This window comes from Sus scrofa, chromosome 11, assembly GCF_054392235.1.
Source record: "Sus scrofa isolate SSC_HxYL_T2T_F1_AM1 chromosome 11, Sscrofa_HxYL_maternal_Yorkshire_Landrace_v2.0, whole genome shotgun sequence".
Classification (NCBI taxonomy): Eukaryota; Metazoa; Chordata; class Mammalia; order Artiodactyla; family Suidae; genus Sus; species Sus scrofa.
In genome coordinates this window covers 74,870,745-74,894,176 of record NC_139393.1, presented here as the reverse complement: position 1 = coordinate 74,894,176, position 23,432 = coordinate 74,870,745, and the positions used below count along the sequence as shown (strand labels likewise).

The following is a 23,432-nucleotide window of genomic DNA, read 5'->3' as shown; positions in this document are numbered from 1 at the left end:
TATAAAATATCCTTAGAGTGTGAGGCTGCTTTCACCTTGCAGGTGATTCAGCCTCCTGGCAAAGCTCAGAAATGCATTTTTGTCTTTCCAAGGGATAGCTCATCTCAGAGTAGTACTTTCTAGAGTCTTCCTGTGGGATTGGAGTACTATGTGGTTTTAATTGAAGAGCAGAAATGCAAGTTGTTTCTTCTTACCTACCATCACAATGGAGCTGGGAGATGAGCCTGATATTGGAAACACATTTTTGAACCCCCTGCCAATTTGGACTTCATTCCTGATATGGAGAAGATTCCACAATGACTTACAAAATGTTTAAAACCCACGTTCTCCAATGATGCCGTGAATTTATTTATTTTTAAGGGCTCCAGGTGGACACTGCAAGCAACGACCATGAATGGGCAAATTGTAAGTTTGGGACATGGAGACAGTTTACAGCCCCTGGTCACATTTCCTTTGTTTTAGCCCCTTTGCCCCCCTTTCTCCTTCCCTCTCGTAAATTCCAACCCCAGTTGATCCTCTGTGTGAACTTAGCAATGAAATGTTTTCCCCCTTCTTTTTAGGGGTTGCTTAAAATCCAGCCGGATCAGATGCAGGTAGGAAAAAATACTTGAGTCACTTTCAGGGATCAAAGCCCCCTGGGAGACAACAGTAACGGCTCCTCGCTGCTTCGTCCGCAGACCGTCAACGCCATCCTGATCGTTATTATGGTCCCCATCATGGATGCTGTGGTGTATCCTCTGATCGCGAAGTGTGGTTTGAATTTCACGTAGGTGGCCCTCGGTGTGGGCTTGGGACTGGGGCTCAGTCAGTGCCAGGGCTTTGCCAGGGCTTTGCACATGAGCTGTCCTCAGCTCCCAGAGCCTCAGTGGAAAGAACGGCTCGCTCCCCCCCCCCAAACCCCCTGTATGGAGTGGGTTTTCAAAGACATCTTCTTGAGTCAGAGGTCTGTGTGCCAATGTTTCTGAAAATTGGCCCTTAAAAATCAGTGCTATTCATGGCAGCCTGAAAAAGCCTCTAATGACGACTCCCTTGTAGGTGATGGAGATTTTAACTATGAGCCAAAGGATCCCCGAACTATAGTTTCCAGAAATGAAATGTTCGAATGGCAGTGAGAAGCTGTGGGCATTTATCCTCCTTAGCCTTGGTCTTGAGGAAGAGACAAAGCTTGGAGTCTGTGTGTTTGGGGTGGGGGTTGGTTTTGTTAGGGGTGATGGGAGGGCGGTGCTCCCTTTGGGGGTTCGCCATTCGCTCGCTTCTATGCGGCTGATTGGGGGTCCCTCTCTTGCTTGTCCCTCCAGCTCCCTGAGGAAGATGACAGTTGGGATGTTCCTGGCTTCCATGGCTTTCGTGGCAGCTGCCATCGTGCAGGTGGAGATTGACGTGAGTCGCGTGCCGCTTCTCCAGTAGCCTTGCCTGGTGGGTCCAGGGGCGCGTCCAGAAGCTGTCCTTCTCCAGGACTGAGAGGACTGGGGGCAGGGCAGGGATTTTCTGATAAAGTAAGTCCTGGAGCTGTGGACCGTATGCCCCTGGGCAAAATAGTCCCATTCTGTCAGGGTGCCCTGTGGGTTCTTGCCACTGCTGAGGACACAGCCAGGAATAGGGCCCAAAGAGTGCGCTCAGATGGAAGAAAAGCTGGATGGCGGTTTCCATTTGTAATACGGTTGTTCCGAGGGGAGGGGAGGGAAGTTCGCGGAAGCTGATCTTTGACCATCCGGTTAAAAGAGGAGATCCGGTTAAAAGAGGAGAACGGGTTAAAAGAGCTTCCACACTCACAACGTCCTTTAAAAATGTGTAAATTGTAATGGGAACTTTTTAATGGAGGGACAACTTTTGTATTCAAAGATTCCTAGTGGTGGTGCGTTTCCAAGCTAACCCACACATCCAAGATTGTAATGGGAACTTTTTAATGGAGGGACAACTTTTGTATTCAAAGATTCCTAGTGGTGGTGCGTTTCCAAGCTAACCCAAAATGGGACTAAACTAGATTCCAGAATGCTGTGAGTCTGAAATCGGGTCTTAGAAACAAGCTGTCATGTAGAACGTGAGACAAGAGGTAGACGATGCCTGTCCCCCTCCCCTCCTTTCCCCACCGCACCCCCCATCTCTCTTGTTCTCTGTCTCTTTCTCTATTTCTGTCTCTGTCTCTGTCTCCCTCTCCCTCCCTTCACCTTCTCTCCCGCCCCTTCTCTCTTTAAATTTTTGGTTGTGGTAAAACATATAAAACATTCAAGTCACCACCTTAGCCATTTCTAAGTGGACCCTGTCCAGCAGCATCCGTACCATTGTGTACAGTTTCTAGAACGCCTTTCGTCTTGCAAAACTGAAACTCTGACCCACTGAACAGCAGCTCCCCCCTTCCCACCCCTCAGCCCCCCAGCTATAAACGTTCTCTTTTGTCTCCACGAATCTGACTGCTCTCGGCATCTCACATAAGTAGAATCACCCCGCGTTTGTCCTTTTGCGTCTGGCTTATTTCACTGAGCGTAACGTCGTCGAGGTTCATTCATGTTGTTGCATGTGTTAGAATTTCCTTCCTTTTAAGGCTGAATAACACTCCATCGCATGGATAGACCACATTTTGTTTAGCCATTTATCTGCCGATGGACATTTGGGTCCTTCCATCTCTTGGCAATTGTCAGTGATGCTGCTGTGAGCTTGTGGGAGGTACCCATTTTCTCTTGGACATAGCTTTGCAGCACATGAATTGTGGGGCTAAAATCAACACGGATTGCTTCAGCGACACGGGGATTTAAGAGAGGGCATTATAGGGAAAAGGCTGAAACCCTGAGCAGGGCGCGTGGCAGGAGACCATACAGCTCTGTGATGGGATATGGAGAGCCCTGTGTCCAGGGCTGAGGTCTGGGCTTCCAGAACGGCGAGTAAGGATGCCCGTGTCTGGGGAGACTGGCTCTCAGGCACCACGACAAGATTAATATTCATTTAGGTGACTAAATTCATTCGTGGTGACTCTGACCCCTCAGACATTAGGCTTCATACCCTGACGTCCTTCAACCTGGAGGTGGCTATAGCTATAGGACCGAGAGCAGCTCCTTCTACTGCTTCCATGGTCAAAATGAGCATCGCTTTCTATGGGCGCCATGAGGTGCTGGATTGGAGGGTCCCTGGGCTTCATGGTGGGTGTTTGGTGTGACTCAGCCAGCACAGCCTCCCTCGGCCAGATGGGAAGGTGACCCCGGCACCACGGTTCAGGTCATCTTCAGTAGACACTGCAGACCTCACTGTCAATTCTATTTATTTTGCTCAGAAAACTCTTCCAGTCTTCCCCAAAGGAAATGAAGTCCAAGTTAAAGTACTGAACATAGGAAATAACAGCATGTCCGTATCTTTTCCTGGAACGACGGTGACCCTTGACCAGATGTCTCAAGTAAGTAGAAGGAAATGCAACTTTCTTTTTCCTCCTCTGTCCTGAGTTAAAAATAATAGGATTTGGAGAAGCTGGTCATCTTGGTCCTTGTTTAAGTCCTAAGATGAGTCCAGAAGTGAAATGTCTTCATATCCTGATCTCACTTTGACTTCTCTTGACCAGTGTGCTTTTTCATGTGCCGTGAATCGCCACGGGAGCTTGTTAAAATGCAGATTTGTGGGGTTCCCATTATGGCTCAGAAAGAACCTGACTAGTAGCCACAATATAGATTTGATCCCTGGCCTTGCTCAGGGGGTTAAGGATCTGGCATTGCTATGAGCTGCAGTGTAGGTCACAGATGCAGCTCAGATCCAGCATTGCTGTGGCTGCGGTGTGGGCTGGCACCTGCAGCTCTGATTCAACCCCTAGCCTGGGAACTTCCATGTGCTATAGGTGTGGCCCTAAAAACAAAAGAAAAAAAAATGCAGATTCATGATCAGTAGGTCTGAAATGCTGCATTTTTATAAGTTCTCAGGTGATGTCGCTGTGGCTGGCATGGGGGACCACAGCTTAAACAGCAAGGGTCTGGGTCAGTGGTTCTCCCCCAGGGCTATTTTCCCCCAAGTGCCAGGGAACACTTGGCAATCTCGGGAGACAGTTTTTGTTGTCACAACTGAGAGTGTACTGTTGGCATCTCCTGTGTAGAAGCCAGAGATGCTGAGACATAGCCCCCTTCAACAAGAATTACCTGGCCCCAAATGCCAAGAGTGCCAAGGGTGAAAAACCCTACAGTGGATGGATGGTCACTGGTCTGGATTAGAGCTTTTCAACCTTACATCTATATTGGAATCACCCGAAGAGCTTTGAAAATTCTGATGCCAGCGTCCCAGCCCCAGAGGTTTTGATCTGGTCTCACTCCTGCTCAGCCACCATTGAGAACCTCTCCCCTAGATCTTGCCAAACTAATCGTTGTGGAGGAGAGAAAAGAGTTTGAATCCCAATGCTTGGGATTGATTTTCAGCCAGGCCGTTGCTGTTCTTTGCCCAGTGGTAGAAATCATTTCCACAGCATTTATCTTCATAAAATGAAATAAAAGTAACATGCTGGATGAGAATCATACTTCTTGCGGAAACATGAAACAACTTTAGGATCGAGTCCACAAGAGTGGGGTAGAGCGGGGGCCGAGAAAAACCACTGCCAGCTCCCCCCACCAGAGGCATTTTTGGATGTGGGTGAAGGTGGCCTGGGATGGCAGGTGGCACGCATGGCACTGTTGAGTTACACGGTGCCAAACAAGGCTCCGGTATTAACCACGAGTCCTTTTTCCCCGTTACAGACACACGAATTTCTGACTTTCGACGTCAACAAACTGACAAGTATAAACATTAGTTCTGCTGGATCACCAGCCACTCCAGTAACTTACAACTTTGAGCAGGGCCATCGCCATACCCTTCTGGTGTGGGGCCCCAGTCACTACCGAGTGGTAAGTAGCTGGGCATCTGCAGCCAACTCTTGACTGTGCGCGATGAGGCGGCCTTGAGGGGCTGTGACTTTGTCTTGAGTAGCATCATATTGGATAATCCTCAGGTCGTCCCTCTTCCAGGACCCAAGTCCTTTGACTTCCAGCAAAAGTTTGACTGGTGGGACTTCCCACTGTGGCTCAGTGGAAAGGAATCTGACCAGCATCCATGAGGGCACAGGTCCGATCCCTGGCCTCGCTCAGTGGGTTAAGGATTCCATGTTGCCGTGAGCTGTGGTGTAGGTCTCAGACTCGGCTCGGATCTGGCATTGCTGTGGCTGTGGTGAAGGCTGGCAGCTGCAGCTCCAATTCGACCCCTGGCCTGGGAACCACCATATGTCTCGGGTGTGACCCTCAAGAGACATTGACCAAAAAGAAAAAAAAAAAGTTTGACTGGTGGATGAGAAGAGTTAATATCAATTTTAAAAAGTTTGAAAAGAACTGGGCATGGGGTGGGGTGTGTGTGTGTGTACATAAGTCACACAGTATATATGTGTGGATATGAAGTCTCAGACTTTTTGAGATAAAATTTTAAATATATCATTAGTGGCATTCATTTTTTAAACAAATTGCACTGAGTAATTGGGAAATTGGAGCAGTCTCTGAAAATGTAAAGTGAATAATAGTACATCAGGTGAAAGCAGTAAAAATACATGTAAATGACTTCATGACAAAATATAGGTATCTAGTTATGCCATTCAGCAGATAAAGAAGCTCTTATGTTGACCTAATGAAGGAGTTATGGGTATTCTGTAAAGTGAACTTTTCTGGAGAAGTGAGCTTCTATAAAGCTGCAATGTGGGGAGTTCCTGTTGTGGCGAAGCGGAAACGAATCCAACTAGGAGCCATGAGGTTGCAGGTTTGATTCTTGGCCTCACTTAGTGGGTTAATGATCTGGCGTTGCTGTGAGCTGTGGTGTAGGTCACAGATGCAGCTTGGATCTGGTGTGGCTGTGGCTGTGGTGTGGGCTGGCAGTTGTGTCTCCGTTTCAACCCCTAGCCTGGGAACCTCCACATGCTGTGAGTGCGGCCCTAAAAAGACAAAAGACAAAAAAATTAAAAAAAAAAAAATTTAAATCTTCAATATGGAGTTAAGGCCTCATGGTAATGTATTTAATTAGGGAGCTGTTGAATGGCTTGGCCTAAGTTCTTAGAGGGCAGGATTCTGTGGAACCGCTAAAAAGCAAGCGTTAGCAGCTGTAGAGGCTCGTGTTAACTTCAAGAAAAACCAGGGCTTAAGGGCAGAGCCTCAAACTCATCATTATGCCCTCACTCCCAGGATAAACGCCAGCATCACTCCCCTTCTTAAAGGCTGAAATGTCCACCTGAACTTATTCTAGTGAGTTAGCTTTGAAAATGTTTTCTTTCTCAGGTAAAGGATGGCCTTAACCAGAAGCCTGAAAAAGGAGAAAACGGAGTCAGGTATGTATATTTCTTTAAAACTTCTGTTGTATCAGCTTCTCCTGGAAGTAATGCATACCTATAATAAAATCCAGCTGTAGCAAGGATATCAGCTGAGAGCATGGGATTTATCCCAGGAATGTAAGGCTGGCTCAGTATTTTTTTTAATTAATCAATAAAACGCATCATCTTAGTAAATTCAAGAGGAAAATCCACAGCATATCAACTGAAGCAGAAAAGCATTTGATAAAATTCAGCATCCATTCATGATAACAACTCTCAGCAAATCAGGAACTGATGGGAACTTCCTTACTCCGAAAGAAGACATTTAGAAAAACCTGGGAACTTCCATATGTCGCAGGTGCAGCCCTAAAAAAAAGCAGAAAAAAAGTGATCAGTCTGAAGAAGAAGAAAATATTACTTTTTAGCCTTAAAAAAAAAAAAAAAAAAAAACTTACTGAAATACAGTTGATTGCCAGTGATGTGTTAGTTTTAGGTTATAGCAAAGTGATTCGGTATATCTATCTATCTGTGTGTGTGTATATATATATATATATATATATATATATATATACTGAGAATAATATAGGTATTCTGTTTTTAGATTCTATTCCATTATAGGTTATTGCAGGATATTGTTCCCTGTGCTACACAGTGTATCCTTGTTGGTCATCTATTTTATATACAGTAGTGCGTATATTTTAATCCCAAACTTCTAATTTATCCCCCCCCAACTTTATATCCTTGAAAATATATCCTCAAAAGGAAATATTCTGCATATCAGGACTAATTAACATTCCATGCGTCACTCAGCGGTCCTGCATCTTGACTGCTTTAATTTAACCAAGACTTTCTCACATGCCTTTTGTTTTTTCCTGGAACTTCCTTGGCCTCTTGTCGAGAAAAGCGCAAGCCTTTATCCCCCAGGGGAGCCAGGGAACGGATCCAACGATCCGCTTCTCTCTGGAAGCCTTCCACGTACGTGCTCTGTGACCGAACTGAACTTTGGCTCTGTAGTCCCTCGAGGCCACTGTCCTCATAGAATTTTCACTGCGTGCCCAGGTTTTAGCTTTTCTTTCTTGGACTCCGTGTCATCTTTCTCGTTTTGATGCAGATTATGCTCAGTTATCTTGCCAAGAGGAGCTGTGAAATAAAACTGCAAGCCCTTGCCTGCCTGAAAATGTCTTTTTCTGTTCTTACACTTGGTCAGAGGTTGGCTGCTGTTTTCTTCCAGAACTTTGGAGGTTTATTTCTATTGGCATCTAGCACCTAGTTGTGCTGACAAAAAAAAAAAAAAAAAAAAAAAAAAAAGGCATCTGCCCGTCTTTGTAGTCAATTTCATTTTCTCGTCGCCAGGCTTTATCTTCTTTCTCCGTGGTGCTCTCACATTTCTCTGCAGCATAATTCCAACTGGATTTGATGTTATTCCTCTTGCCAGCACGGGGACCTTTCCGTTTTTGGTTCCTTCCATCACTTTCTCTGTTCTCTTCTGCATTAGTCTCCTAGGGTGGCCACAGCAAAGCCCCACGGCCAGGGAGGCTTGAACCCACAGAAAGTGGCTTCCTCGCAGTTCTGGAGCCTGGAAGTCGAGGTCGGGGTGAGGGTGGGGTTGCTCTCCTCCGAGGTCCTCTCTCTGTGACCTGGCAGTCTTGGCCCTCGGTGTGCCTGGGTCCTCAGCTCCTCCGCTGAGGATGGCACCAGTTGACCTAATGACCTCATGGTCCCTCTTCAAAGACCCTGTCTCCAAATACAGGCACATCCTGAGGGGCTGGGGGTTCAGACCTCAACATGTGAATCGGGGCGGGGGGGACACAGTCCATCCCCTGACACCTTTTCTGTCTTCTGAATTGTTCACACACACACACACACACACACTCACACCCACACACACATCCCGCCTTAGCAGGTCTGGAAAGAAATGGGCTGATAATGGTCACCTGGGTCTTCCTAGATTCTGAGCTGGAAGTGCCTCTGGGGTTTCCTTTGTGTCTCAGAATCCATTGCTTTGGTTTCTTCAGAAATGTCTCCTAACTTTAGAAACTTTGGCTTCTAAATTTATTTATTTATTTTGCTGTGGTTAGGCCATATCTTATTTGGTCTGTCTGTCTGTCTGTCTGTCTGTTACGGACAATTTAGAGTGTGGTATCCTTTCTTGTCCTGGTGCTGTTAAAGCCTCATTCCCCCCTCTCTTCCCCCCGCCCCCCCATTCCCCCCCTCCTGCTCGCCCTCTTCCCTCTGCCCCTCCCCCTCCTCATCCCCCGTTTCCCCCTCCTCATCCTTCTCCCCCTCCTCCTCTCCTCCTCCCCCTGTTCTGCCTCCTCCTCCTGCTCTCCCTCCTCCCCTCCTTCCCCCATTCCCCTCTTCCTCACCTCCCCCATTCCCCCTCCCCTCCTCCCTCCCCTCTCTTCCCCCCTGCCCTCCTCCTCCCCATTCCCCCTCCTCCCTCTGCTCTCCCTCCTCCTTCTCCCTCTCCCCCTCATCCCCCCATTCCCCTCTCCCTTCCCCTTGCTCTCCCTCCTCCATCCCCCTCTCCTCCTCCTCCCTGTTCCCCCTCCTGCTGCTCTCTCTCCTCTCCCTCCTCCCTCTGCTCTCCCTCCTCCTTCTCTCTCTCCCCCTCTTCCCCCATTCCCCTCTCCCTTCCCCTTGCTCTCCCTCCTCCTCCTGCTCTCCCTCCTCCTCCCTGTTCCCCCTCCTGCTGCTCTCTCTCCTCTCCCTCCTCCTCCTGCTCTCCCTCCTCCCCTCCTTCTTCTCCCCCCATTCCCCTCCCTACCTCCTCCCCCATTCCACCTCCCCTCCTCTCTCCCCTCTCTTCCCCCTGCCCTCCTCCTCCCCATTCCCCTTCCTCCCTCTGCTCTCCCTCCTCCTTCTCCCTCTGCCTCTCCTCTCCCGTATTCCCCCCTCCCCTCCCCTTGCTCTCCCTCCTCCCTCCCCCTCTGCCCCTCCTCCTCCCTGTTCCCCCTCCTGCTGCTCTCCCTCCTCCTCCTCCTCTTGTTCTCCCTCCTCCCCCTCCCTCTCTCCCCCCTCCTCCCCTTCTCCACCTTCTCCTCCTCCCTTTCTTTGATGAGATCTTGGAAAAGAAGGAGGCATTAGGTCAGCAGCACTGTACCCCACCAATCCCACCATGTGGTAAAAGATAAACTAGAAACTTTTTCTTTTAATTGGAAACAACAAATCCTAATGGATCAATGGTCTTATTATTTCAGTAATGCCCAGGAGACTATACATTTTTTTTTTAAATGGAAGTTCTGAAAAACCAGTGTCAGAAACAAACTGATAATTAGGACAACTTTGAAAATTTCACGAAGTCAGACTTCTGAGTAATATAGGAAATAAAGGAAGAGGGCAACTTAAGCGCCATGGAATCCTCTTACTTGTGTGTATCAGGAGGCTGCAGGACCTAAACAGATTACCTTAAGTACAGTCTTTTATTTTGGGGGTTTTGTGTTTTGGTTTTTTTTTTTTTTTTTTTTCGTCTTTTTAGGGCCGCTCTGTGGCCTATGAGGTTCCCAGGCTAGGAGTCTAATTGGAGCTGTAGCTGCCAGCCTACACCACAGCTCACAGAAATGCCGGATCCCTCAACCCACTGAGTGAGGCCAGGGATCAAACCTGCGTCCTCATGGATGCTAGTCAGATTCGTTTCTGCTGAGCCACGATGGGAGCTCAGTGCAGTCTTTTAAATAAAGTAGCAATATTTCAGTCATTGTAAATCCATTCCAAGAGCAATAGTTTGCATCCATTAACCCCAAGCTCCCGATCCCTCCTGCTCCCTCCCTCTCCCCCTGGGCAGCCACAAGTCTATTCTCCAAGTCTTTGATTTTCTTTTCTGTGGAAACGTTCATTTGTGCTGTATATTAGGTTCCAGTTATAAGTGATATCATATGGTATTTGTCTTTCTCTTTCTAACTTATTTCTGTCAGTATGAGAGAGTCTCGTTCCATCCATGCTGCTGCAAATGGCATTGTCGTTTCTTTTTTATGGCTGAGTAGTATTCCATTGCGAATATATACCACATCTTCCTAATCCAATCACCTGTTGATGGACATTTGGGTTGTTTCCATGTCTTGGCTATTGTGAATAGTGCTGCAATGAACATGCGAGTGCATGTATCTTTTTTAAGGAGAGTTTTACAGTGGAAAAAATTTCAGTCAAAAATTGGTTGAGAACTTGTATTGATCTTTCTCATTCATTTTTTTTTAACATTACATGTTGCTAAATAAACAAGTTTTTGGCATGTTTTTAAACCTATGTTATTTTCCTATATATCTGTCATTCTGTAATAATAATATGATATATTACATTAAAAATATTATTTTAGCAGTTAGCCATATTGATACATGTATCCCTTATCCAGTTGCCTAAACCATTGTACAATATTCTATCTCATGGATATACCACATTTTTTGTTTACGTATTTTTTAAATTAATTTTTTATGAAGTATAGTTAATTTACAATGTCATGCTATATCACAGTTTTTTTAGTCTATCCCTCTATTTGAAGAAATTTAGGCTATCTTCACCTTTCCAAACAATGTCATAATCCACACTCACATATGTTTTTGTCCACATGTGGGAAGTTTCTCAAGGGCAGTGATCTTTAAACCTTTTATCACATTCAGTAAACATTTTGAGCCCTTTGACAACGTATGAATATGGTATCCTTTATAAATTACATATATATGTATACACTACAGTACCAACATAATGCGTGCATCACAAGTAATACAAAAAAGAACTATAAAGATAAGAGAAGTTAAAACAATATTTTACAAATATTCTTATTCACTAGTGGTACAAAAATCATTTGTGTTGATAATATGATTATATACGTCATTAGTTACTAAAAGTCTCAATTTAACATTTGAAAAAGGCTATGCAGAAAGCCTGGATGTCAGTTTATTTCAATCCTGGTTTTCAAGACTGCCAGATTGAAGATGCTTCAAGAAGGGACTGTGCCTGAGGCATGACTGGCCATAAGTAGATTCAAAAAATAGTTTCAGGAGTGGCTCAGTGGTTAACAAACCTGACTAGTATCCATGAGGATTCGGGTTCGATCTCTGGACTCGCTCAGTGAGTTAAGGATCCGGCGTTGCTGTGAGCTGTGGTGTAGGTCGCAGACACGGCTCAGGTCTGGTGTTGCTGTGGCTCTGGCGTAGGCCGGCAGCTACAGCTCCAATTCGACCCCTAGCCTGGGAACCTCCATATGCAGCAGGTATGGCCCTAAAAAGACCAAAACAAAAAACAAACAAAAAAAAGCTTCAAGCTTCATTTTAAAAATTGTGACGTTTTCAACAAATGGTACTGAGACAATGGGAAATCCACATGCAAAAGACTGAAGTTGGACCTTCCACTGATACCAGACGCAGAAATTAGCTTAAAGGATCATAGACCTAAATATAACTAAATCAATACCAGTTGTAGAAGAAAAATAGGAGTGAATCTTTGTGACCTTGGGTTAGGCGACAGTTTCTTAAATATGAAACCAAATGCACAGACAACAAAAGAAAAAAAAAGCAGCTTAGGCGTCTTCAAAATTGAAAACATTTGTGCTACAAATGATGTAAAGGCCAACCCACAGAAAGAGAGAAAATAGTTGCAAATCATATATTTGATTAGAGACATTCCAAATATATAAAGAATTATTATGTACAGCATTGTAATTCAACTATACTCTAATTTAAAAATGTTTTTAAAATGCAATTCAATTTAAAAACAAATCCTTACAACTCAATAATAAAAGGACAAATAACCCATTTTTTTTAATGGGGCAAAGTATTTGAAGAGGTATTTATCCAAAGAAAATAAGTTATTGGCTAAAAAGCACATGAAAAGCTGCTCAGCCTCATTGCTCATTAGGGAAATGCAAATCTAAATCACAAAGAGATACCATGTCACATTCACTAGGCTGCAATGAATAAATCTTTAAAAACATAAGTGTTGGCAAGGAGGCAGATAAATTGGAATCCTTGCACATTGCTGGTGGAACTATAAAATGATGCAACTACTTGGAAAAACTGTTTCTCAAACTAGTAAACATGGAGTTACCGTATGGCCTAGCAATTTTGCTCCTAGGAATATAGCCCCCCAAAATGGAAAGTATATGTCCCACTCAAAAACTTGAAGATGAAAGTTCATAGCAGCATTATTGGCAATATGCAAGATGTGGAAACACCTCAAATGCCCATCAGTGATAAACAAACTGTGGTCTAGCCACACAGGGGAATATCATTCAGCCATGAAAAGGAATGGGGTGCTGATACATACGCTATAATGTGAATACGCCTTGAAAACATTATGCCAAGTGCAAGAAGCCCAACCCAGAGATCTCCTGCCGTATGATTCCATTTACATGAAATGGAGGCGGGCAGGTGCACAGGGACAGAAAGCAGATTAGCGAGTGGTTTCCATGGGCTGGGGACAGGGACACGGAGAGGCAGGGCCATTGGCTGTTGCTCTTGGGGTGATGAGAACTGGACTGTTGTGATGGTTGTACAACCCTGTGAGTACAGTGAACTCACCAAGGTGCACACGTTGAAGGGGAGAATTTTGCAGTAGGGAAATTATATCTCATAAAGCCCCCCCTTTGTTTAACTAAAAAGGAACAACTATCACTGTCCCTTGGTTACTCTTCAAGGAACTGGTCCCATCTTGTCGTTTTCTCACTGGTTCCCCCTCTCCATGCCTCATCCCGTGATCCTAGATCCTGGTGCTTCTGAGAAGCCCAACTTAAAGCCTTAATGGGACCCTAGGATTTGCGCCACGAGAACACTTAGAGAACCACAGATCCTAAACCTCCTCTTTCTTCGCCCTTCAAAGCACCCAGAATATGTTTATGTTTATGTGTTGCTGTTTGCGCTGTACTATTTTGTATGTATATGAAAACACATCTGCTATTTGTGATGCTGCTTTTTTTTCCAGGTTATTTCCATTCTTACTCGCATTTTGTACCAGCCCTGAGACACATGTCAGGCAGACGAGTCTTCCTTAAGTCCTAGGGTACAATTTAGTCAGTCTTATGGCTTATAGTATATACAGCCAGGACCCCTGCCCAGGGTCTGTTTCCTAATCTCATACTATTTTCACTATCTTTCTCATTTAAAAAAAAAAAATTATTGAAGTATAGTTGTGTGAATTTCTGTTGGTCAGCAAAGCGATTCAGAGAGATATACCGATACATACTATACACACACGCTCCTTCTTTGTCATATGCTTTTCCATGATGGTTTTACAGGATAGTAAATATAGTTGCCTGTGCTCCACAGTGGGACCTCGTTGCTCATCCATTCTGTCTATAGTAGTTGGCACCTGCTAATCCCAAACTCCCGAGCCATCCCTCCTCCAGCCGCCCTCCTCCTTGGTCACCACAAGGAGGTTCTCTGTGAATCTGATTCTGTTTTGCAGATGAGTCATTTTGTGTCATAGGCCACATATAGGTGATCTCATAGGCTGTTTGTCTTTCTCTTTCTGACTTGCTTCACTTTAGTACGAGAATCTCTAGGTGCATCCGTGTTGCTGCAAATGGCGTTATTTCCTTCTTTTCTGTGGCTGAGCAGTATTCCATTGGGTAAATAAATGCAGCACGTCTACTTTATCCATTCCTCTGTTGGTGGACGTTTAGGTGGTTTCCGTCCCTGTGTCTCTTTTGATATTTCATCTTAATCTTTTTCAACAGTGTCGTTTACAATTTGGAGCAGTACTCATCCTCTTAGGCTCCTGTTGACCTGTATCAGGCTCAGTTGTCTGTATGAAGCCCCTGTCAAACAACACAAGGCAAATGCCCAAGGACTTCCGGCACTGAGTCGAATTCATAGAAATGTTCTTTCAGTCCCTCAGTTGGCCCAGGAGTAATTTGGCCACAAAGGAGATGAAACCTGGCCACTGTTGACAAAAATTAATGAGTAGTCGATGTGAAGGAGAAGTAGAGCATTTGAGGCCAGCGGCCCTGAGGGTTGGAACCCAGGAGACAGTTGTTCAGAAAACTCTGAGCGCTGTTGCCCTTGTTAGAAGTCAAAGGTGCTTCACTTACACAAAAGTATTTCAAAACATACGTTTTCGAGAGCTCAGAATGACACACTGTGTTTTTATATAAGGGTCACCAGAAGCGATTCCACATCCCTAAAATAGATGGTGATGGAATGTAATTTCTGTGGGGTTTTTTTTGGGGGGGGGGAGCCACACCCACGTCATATGGAAGCTCCCAGGCTGGGGGTTGAATGGGAGCTGCAGCTGCCAGTCTACACCACAGCCACAGAAACACTTGAGTTGTTTACCTCCTAAGAGCCATATGAGTGCTGCATGTGTAGACAGATGCTTAGAGATCCTGGCTTGAATGTTCCAGGCTGCAGGAGACTCTGTCCCACGGAGGAAGCAGTGCTGTCCCCAATCAAACCAGGAGCTTGGGCACAGGGGACACTGCAGAGATTGGAAGTCTTGGGACCTGACACCCTGTCTGACCGGGGGTTCCATTCGCAGCCTGACTCCCGCGGGGTGCCACCTGCAGACATAGGTCCCTACCCTCCGAAGGGAATCCCTCTAGTCTGTCTCTGATGGCTGGGCTGGCCCACTGCTTCCTCGCCACTTCCTGGGCCCCTCCCTGCCTCAGGCTCTGCTGTAGAGCGAAAGGAAGAAACGGGCTCTCCTGCCCCCCAAAGAAGCCCCAGTTGGAGGCTGCCTTTTAGTACTGGGCAACTTCTGCTTTGGGTTCTTTTCCGCTTTGTCTCTCAAGCTTCTGAAGCAATGAGAAAAGTGACACGCTTGCCTTCTGGGAGGGGACAGGGTCAGCACCGACGTCAATCCATGCTTCACATCCCCACTGTCATCACCGTGGTGCCTGGCCACAAAGTGCTTAGAACCGGCCTTTAACTGTTTAATAAACTCTCGCAGGTGTGTTCTCATGGGCAGGTGCACAAAGGCACACCTGGGCTTGGATACTTGCTGCCTTTAGACACCTGCTGCCAACATCTCAGTTCCCTCCAAAAGGGAAACGAGCCCAACCTCAGATGCCTCTCCTGGACCCTAGAGCAGCTCCATCCAGGATCTGGTCACGAGAGCGTGGGTTTTGTGTTTCAGATTTGTAAATACTTTTGACGAGAGCTTCAATGTCACGATGGATGGGAAAGTCTACATAGATGTCACCAGTCACAACGCCAGCGCCTATCAGTTTTTTCCTTCAGGCGCGTAAGTACCTACACTGATCACGTTGCTCCAAAGTTCAGGAGTTTCCAGTTTTTTTTTTTTTTTTTTTTAAATAATACATTGGCGCTTTCCACGCCACGAACGTTGGCCTGTATTCTTCTTTCTCTTCCACAGAAAAAGCTTCATCGTGCACTCACCGGAGATTTCACCGCAGTGTAAAAATAATTTCACGTCCTCCAGCCTTGAATTTGGCAGCGCGTTTACCTATGTGATCACGAGGAAGGTGAGTCAAGGCCCTGACACAGAAGTTCTGCTCCCACCCTGTGGATAGGATGCCAGGATGCGGCTTTCACATGGGCTTAGAATTAACTCACTTGACCGCGGATTCTTGAGTTGGTCACTGCCTTCCGTTCATGGTGAGAATACAATTAAACAGGCCGACTTACTCTAAAAGTTCACGACCACCCGTGTCTGATGCTTCCTCCTAGACTGTGAACATGGACTTTTCAGGAAGCTGTCAATGTTCTCCACCAACCGAGCTTCCAATCGCCTCTCTTACTTAGGAGAAAAATGCCAGTGAGCATATTTTTCAGGTCCCACTGGGGCCATCCCATCTCAAGTATAAAATACGGTGTTGCTGGAGTTCCTGTTGTGGCGCAGTGGTTAACAAATCCATGGCTAGGAACCATGAGGTTGCGGGTTCAATCCCTGGCCTTGCTCAGTGGGTTAAGGATCCGGTGTTGCCGTGAGCTGAGGTGTGGGTTGCAGACGCAGCTCGAATCCTGCGTTACTGTGGCTCTGGCGTAGGCCAGTGGCTACAGCTCCGATTCGACCCCTAGCCTGGGAACCTCCAAATGCCGCGCATGCAGCCCTAGAAATGGCAAAGGAAAAATAAAAAATAAAATACAGTGTTGCATATTTACATTGAAAACGTGGGAGGCCCCGTCGTGGCTCAGTGGTAACAAACCCGACTAGGATCCATGAAGATGCAGGTTTGATCCCTGGCCTCCCTCAGTGGGTTGAGGATCCGGTGTTGCTGTGAGCGGTCGTATAGGTGGCAGATGCGGCTTGGATCCTGCATCGCTGTGGCTGTGGCATAGGCCAGTAGCTACCGTCCAATTTGACCCCAGCCTAGAAACTTCCACATGCTGTGAGTGTGGCCCTAAAAAAAAGCGAAAGAAAGAAAGAAAGAGAGAGAGAGAGAGAGAGAAAGAAAGAAAGAAAGAAAGAGAAAGAAAGAAAGAGAGAGAGAAAGAAAGAAAGAGAAAGAAAGAGAGAGAGAGAGAGAAAGAGAGAGAGAGAGAGAGAAAGAGAGAAAGAAAGAAAGAAAGAAAGAAAGAAAGAGAGAGAGGTATACTTACAGGATCCATCCTATGCCGTGATTCTGGAGGTCCAAATTCATCTGGCCCGTCTGAGCCGTTTTATTCTGGAAGCAGTCTCCATTTTCACTTCTTCTTCTCGCTTTTGCCTTTCTGGTTTAGGAGGACAGCTGCCCCGATCTGAAGATTTTTGAGGATATTTCCCCCAATACGATTAACATGGCTCTGCAGATCCCGCAGTATTTCCTCATCACCTGCGGCGAGGTGGTCTTCTCTGTCACGGGACTGGAGTTCTCCTATTCTCAGGTCACTCGTCTACTGTTGCACAGCACCCCCTACAACCCTGCCTCCAAAAACGGCTCCTGGGACTGAATTAAAAGCTGGGGTAGTCCTGTGTTTACAGTGTAAAAAAAAAACTCTAGAAAGCTTTGAGGTAGATTCTCCCAAACAGGGTTCTGAGGACCATCAAGTTTTATACACTGAAAAAGAACATTATTCTGTTTGGAGTTCCCACTGTGGCTCAGCGGTAATGAACCCGACTAATATCCACGAGGACATGGGTTTGATCCCCGGCCTTGCTCAGTGGGTTAAGGATCTGGCATTGCTGTGAGCTGTGGTGTGGGTCAAAGACATGGCTCAGATTCTGCGTTGCTGTGGCTGTGGTGTAGGCTGGCAGCTGTAGCTTCAATTCAACCCCTGGCCTGGGAACCTCCATATGCTGCACCAGTGGCCCTAAAAAGACCAAAAAAAAAAAAAAAAAAAAAAAAAGAATATTACTCGGTTCAGCATTGTGTGTACATCTCATAGGTGTCTGATTCCAGTCATTTAGTAGAGATTTGGGGTCCTAAGTAGGAAAAACTATATTAAGGACCATTACTAGGGTCACGATGGTAGGGGGAGCCCACATTCTGAAACAGCGCCACTGACAGCAGTGCTCATTTGCAGTCTCTGTGTCCTCATTAGCTTCAAGGCTCAGGTGACATCCCTTTGTAGTGCCCAGTAAACACCCTGATTTTTTTTTTCAGCTGCACCTGTCACGGTTCCCAGGCTATGGATCAAACCCGTGCCACAGCCCTGACCTGAGCCACAGCAGTGACAATACCGGATCCTTAACTACTAGGCCTCCGGGGAAGTCCTAAACACACTGGTTAAGGCCTAGCCTTTCAAAGTTTTAAAAAAAAAAAAAACAGTATCGCTTTTGTGTGTATTAGACTAATGATGCAAATTTTGCTAATACCTGAGTCAGAGCTGAGTTTCTGAACTATTTTATCAAAATACCATTAGAAGAGTTCCTGTTGTGGTTCAGCGGGTTAAGAACCCGACTTGTATCCATGAGGATGCGGGTTCAACCCCTGGCCTCCCTCAGTGGGTTAAGGTTCCGGCATTGTCATGAGCTGCAGCGTAGGTCACAGATGCAGCTCAGATCTGGCATGGCTGTGGCTGTGAGGTAGGCTGGCAGCTGCAGCTCCGATGCTGCCCCTAGCCTGGGAACTTCCACATGCTGCAGGTGTAGCCATAAAAATGAAAAAAGAAAAAAAAAAAAACAAAACACAGTTAGAGTCGTCATAGCCCCACCATACCTAGTACCGTCAGTTTTCGCAGTGAAGACGGTAATGAGGGTGGGATAATCGCCTTCTGCAGTGACCTCACCGTCGAATTCAGGAGGTGACTGTAACCCAGGTGCCAAGAGTTTGAAGAGGGGTTTTGGCGACGTGACAGGGAGGTTCACAAAAGACCAAGACGACAGTGCAGAGAGCAGCGTCCCTTTTGAGAGAAGAGTAGTTTAGACCAAATAGCCGTGCTTGAAACCCCTTCTGTAGAAAGAGAATCGGTTCCTCTGCAGACTTGTCGCTTCCTTAGGATGACCGCTTGGCGAGCGTGTGGAGACGGAAAACAGAGGATTCGTGTATGTTCGTGCAGCGTGTGCCTCGGGATGGCTGGGTGTCCGCGGGATAACCCTTTTTGGTTTAAGCCAACCTGACTCTTACGGTGCACGTGGGGGCCAGGCAGCCTCATTAAATGCGTGGGTGAGTGAGCCGTGTTCTTCTGCTCTGAGCTTGGGACTCACTCTGCTTCACTTCCTCAGGCTCCTTCCAACATGAAGTCGGTGCTTCAAGCAGGATGGCTGTTGACCGTGGCTGTTGGCAACATCATCGTGCTTATCGTGGCAGGAGCAGGCCAGTTCAGTGAACAGGTAGGGGCTGGAAAAGAGGTTGCGTGAACGTCTGTCTTAGCTGTGAATGGTTATCTTGACAACCCTCTGCCCCCCGCCCCAGCCACGCATATACACATGGGCCTCTTGGCCAACGGCTGAGTACAACTGCCAAGCCAGCCAGACAGGGCGATGCCAAATAGTCCTATGGCCAAGTGTGTGCTGATCCTTCTGATTTCTGCCTGGTGTTAGACAGCTGGAAAATAGCCAGGTGTCACCAGATGGGTCACCAGACGTACACCCTACGGTGGTTTCCTCTCCCAGTAAAGATCTTGGCGTTCTCATTGTGACTCAGCGGGTTAAACACCCGACAGAGTATCTGGGAGGCTGCGGGTTCGAGCCCTGGCCTCGCTCAGTGGGTTAAGGATCCAGCATTACCACGAGCTGTGACATAGGTCACAGATGCAGCTCAGATCCAGCGTTGCTGTGGCTGTGGTGTCAGCTGGCAGCTGCAGCTCCACTGTAACCCCTGGCCCAGGAACTTCCATAGGCTGCAGGTGCAGCTGTAAAAAATCAAAATAAGTAAATAATAATAATAATAATAAAGAAAGATCCTCCCTAGCTTCAGCGAATGCAGCTTAATGGCCCCAAACCAGGCATGTGATCTGGAAAGTTTCATATCCCTGAAGTTAAAGCCATCCTGTAGGTTGTCATTGTATAATAAAATGAGAGCTTTTCCGGTACTGAAACGCTCCCCTCTGGTGCTCAGCATCTCCGCCTCATGAGGGGGCGGTCCCTCGCCCCGTCAGATTCGTCACTGCCCCCACCGGGTCCCACCAGAGCCCGTGCTAATCCTGCATGGCCATGACCGCACGGCGTTGCCAGAGGATACCACGGGGGGCTGAGAACATTTCAGCACATTCTTTTTGCCTCGAGAGCACTGCCTGGTGTTCTGGGGTCCCCTGTCCTTCCAGGGGCCAGCTCTGTGCCTTAAGACTGGTTTTCAGAAAGTTTCTCTCCTCTTCCCCAAGTCCTGGGTGTCTGCACACCAGAGATGTTAGGAAAATGTTAACGTTATACCTGGACGTTCAAGAAAAGCTGGACCAAGAAATTATCACAACGTTGTAAATCAACTATGCTTCAATAAAACGTTAAAAAATGGGGGAAAAAAAAAGAAAAGCTGGACAGGAGTTCCCTGGAGACCTAGCCATTAAGGATTCAGCATTGTCACTCCTGTGGCTCGGGTTCAATCCTTGGCCTGGAAACTTCTGCATGCCAGGAGCACACCCCCTGACGCCCCCCCAAAAAAACCCTAGCCAATCTATATCGTGGCAGCAACCTACCAATTTTCCCCAACAGCTTAATTCCCAAGCACCTCCCCTCTGGATGTAGCAGGGAGATGGACCTGAGAGACAGACATTTCCATAACCTGCACTGTGTTTCTTTCTTTCTTGCTCCAATTCCTTCCAAGTGGGCCGAGTACGTTCTGTTTGCGGGGTTGCTCCTCGCCGTCTGCATAATATTTGCCATCATGGCTCGATTCTACACGTACATCAACCCAGCAGAGGTTGAAGCTCAGTTTGATATGGACGAAAAGAAAAAGTACCTGGGAAAGGATAGCCTGTACCCCAAGCTGGACACCGACGTACAGACGCAGATGTGACCATCAAGAAGCACGTGGAGGATGGCGTGGGCCCAGAATGTGCCCGGGCCTCCTGTCCCCTGGTGACAGGACCCTCTGCTGGGTGGCCCCTGATGGGAACGACTTGAGGACAGTGAACCAAACCAAGAAAGCTCTTTTCTAAGCAGCCAGCCATGAACCTAAAACTCTAAAACATGTCCTGCTGTTCCTTTTCTTTTTTAGAGACGTCTTTAAAAGTACACACACATATGTGCACACACACACACACAACACTGGGTCCATACCCTGCATGTTACTCCTTTCCTACCACACAAATCAAGTCATTTGCGATTAACTTAAGTTTTTGAAATGGTGGCAAAGTTGTGTATTGTTTGCATTCAGACATTCTATGGAAACGGTGTTAAACAAGACAGGAGCCAAGATGAAATGTGAGCGTATGGGGTTTGCAGTGGAAATTGATGAGACTGCCCTCTTCCCTGATAACTTTACCTTCTGTTTGAGTTTTGTTTTTTCCAGATCCTCCCTCTTTTTAAATTATGTGTCACTCAAAAAACCAGCCGAGTAAAGAAGGCAAGTCATGGTTTTTGGTGTTTCAATGGTATGAAATAAATTCTTGTTCTGAAGAGTGTGTATTTTGAGGCAGAGTAAGAAATTCCTGGGAGTTCCCGTTGTGGCGCAGAGGAAACGAATCCGACTAGGAACCAGGAGGTTGCGGGTTTGATCCCTGGCCCTGCTCAGTGGGTTAAGGATCTGGTGTTGCCATGAGCTGTGGTGTGGGTCGCAGACACAGCTCAGATCTGGCATTGTTGTGGCTGTGGTGTAGGCCAGCAGCTACAGCTCCAATTAGACCCCTAGCCTGGGAACTTCCATATGCCGTGGGTGCAGCCCTAAAAAGACAAAAAAAAAAAAAAATTCCTAACATGTTTCCTGATTATAAAGGCTGTGCCCACTCCTTGAAATCTCATCAGAAGTTGATAAAAGCGTGGGCAAGGCAGTGCCCACATATAGCAGATTTCAGGAAGAGGAACCAGCGAGGCTACTTTTCTCAGGAACGATGCATCCACCTGCATCTTTTATCTCAGGAGCTTCCTCGGTGTGTGTGTGTGTGTGTGTGTGTGTGTGTGTGTGGACCATCCAAAGTGTTTGCCGATACTCGTGCGCATGTTTCTACTTGAATAAAAATTGTTCTGCAATATCGTCAACCCTTCCTGCCTGGTTCATCCTGTGAATGTTCATGATTAACTGCTCCCAGGTGTCATCCCAGAGCCAGTCTGCTTTGGCCCGGCTGCGGACAAGCGGCAGTTCACAGGCTGGTGCCCATCTCTGAAGGTGGGAACCCATTCCCGTTAGGTGCTTGGCGCTCTAAGATGCTTGACGCACGAGCTCCTCGTCGCACCATGGAGACAGACAGAAGCAGGGAGACGCAAAGTCCGGAATGAGCAACGCAGGCGGGATCATCCGAGCTCTCTAAGGACCTGCCCTTCTCATCACATCCTTCTTCCTCCACCCCGGAGGCTCTTTCTTCTCTGGCTCTGTCGCCTTTCTCCCTGCTCATTCTGATCCACCAGCATCGAGCTGCTTCTAGGTCAAAGGCAAAAGAAAAATCAGGTCCTAAGACTCATTCCCTGCCCACGCCGCGCCCACCCACTCCTCCTGGCGAAGCCCCCTTGGCCTTCAGATCCAGGCAGCGTCCCCCGTCGGCCTGTGTCCCTCCCCTGCACCCTGGTCCCACACCCTCGGTGTCCTGTGACCGTCCTGCTTTGCCTGGAACTGGAAGCTCTCTGCGTGTATCTTGTTCTCCATTCAATCCGGAATGATAGGCCTGTGTTAATCATTTTAAATCTCTTGGATTATGAGGCGAGACGGAAAAGGCCAAGCTCTGAACATTCCCCAGTGATTGGAATGAGCCTCGTGGACAAAGTCTAGAGCTACAGACTCGCAAGGAGGGGCTATGCGTGGGTTCGCCTCTGAGGGTTCCTCCCCTCTAACCTCCGCAGGGGGCCTCTGGTGGGCACTCAGCCTCCTTTCCCCACCCTCGTCCATGACCCACAGAGAACGCATCCTAAACCCTCAAGAGGTACTCGGGTCCTCACGCTTCTTCAGCCGCCGGGTCACACGGGGCAGCTGCTTCCCTTCCAGATCTCGTTTTCCTCTCCTACGAAACAAGACAACACGTGACAGACTGAGCTCTTTAAAATCCTTGTTAGAGGAGTCCCCGCTGTGGCTCAACGGGATTGGCAGCACCTTGGGAGCGCTGGGATGCAGGTTCGATCCACGGCCGGGTGCCGTGGGTTAAGGATCCGGCATTGCAGCAGCTGCGGTGTAGGTCACAACTACGGTTTGGATCTGACCCCTGACCCAGGAACGCCGTATGCTGCGGGGTGGCCCAAAAAGGAGAAAAAAAGATCCTTGCTGGAGGGGGCCTGGCACACACCAGGCTTCCAAATAGTGAATGAAGAGCTGCCCCTCGGCTGACTGTGACCAAGCACGCCTTGCAGTTGGACAGCAACAATGCCTACATGATCTCCATTGACCTTGAAAGGATAAGGGGGGGGTGATCTCCACTGACCTTGAAAGGATAAGGGGAGGTGATCTCCACTGACTTTGAAAGGATAAGGGGGGGTGATCTCCACTGACCTTGAAAGGATAAGGGGAGGTGATCTCCACTGACTTTGAAAGGATAAGGGGGGGTGATCTCCACTGACCTTGAAAGGATAAGGGGGGGGTGATCTCCACTGACCTTGAAAGGATAAGGGGGGGGGTGATCTCCACTGACCTTGAAAGGATAAGGGGAGGTGATCTCCACTGACCTTGAAAGGATAAGGGGGAGCAGAGGAACCAGAGCACTTTGCTCCTCAGGGCTGTTTCCAGAGTAATCCTCCTTCTAGCTGTTATTTGACCATT

At 47.3% G+C, this 23,432-nt stretch overlaps 1 protein-coding gene across 1 annotated transcript in view; it reads left to right on the top strand.

Annotated features, from left to right (window-relative positions):
- The window catches only part of SLC15A1 (solute carrier family 15 member 1), a gene marked incomplete at its 5' end in the record, with an annotated part of 37,756 nt that extends 16,645 nt beyond the window's left edge, over positions 1-21,111 (top strand). Inside the window, 12 exon segments of the mRNA NM_214347.1 lie at positions 361-405; positions 561-593; positions 678-766; positions 1,299-1,380; positions 3,266-3,385; positions 4,701-4,847; positions 6,255-6,304; positions 15,350-15,457; positions 15,590-15,698; positions 16,897-17,040; positions 18,821-18,928; positions 20,358-21,111. Coding sequence (NP_999512.1) covers positions 361-405; positions 561-593; positions 678-766; positions 1,299-1,380; positions 3,266-3,385; positions 4,701-4,847; positions 6,255-6,304; positions 15,350-15,457; positions 15,590-15,698; positions 16,897-17,040; positions 18,821-18,928; positions 20,358-20,549 — 1,227 coding nt within the window.
- Positions 21,112-23,432: the final 2,321 nt, after the last annotated feature.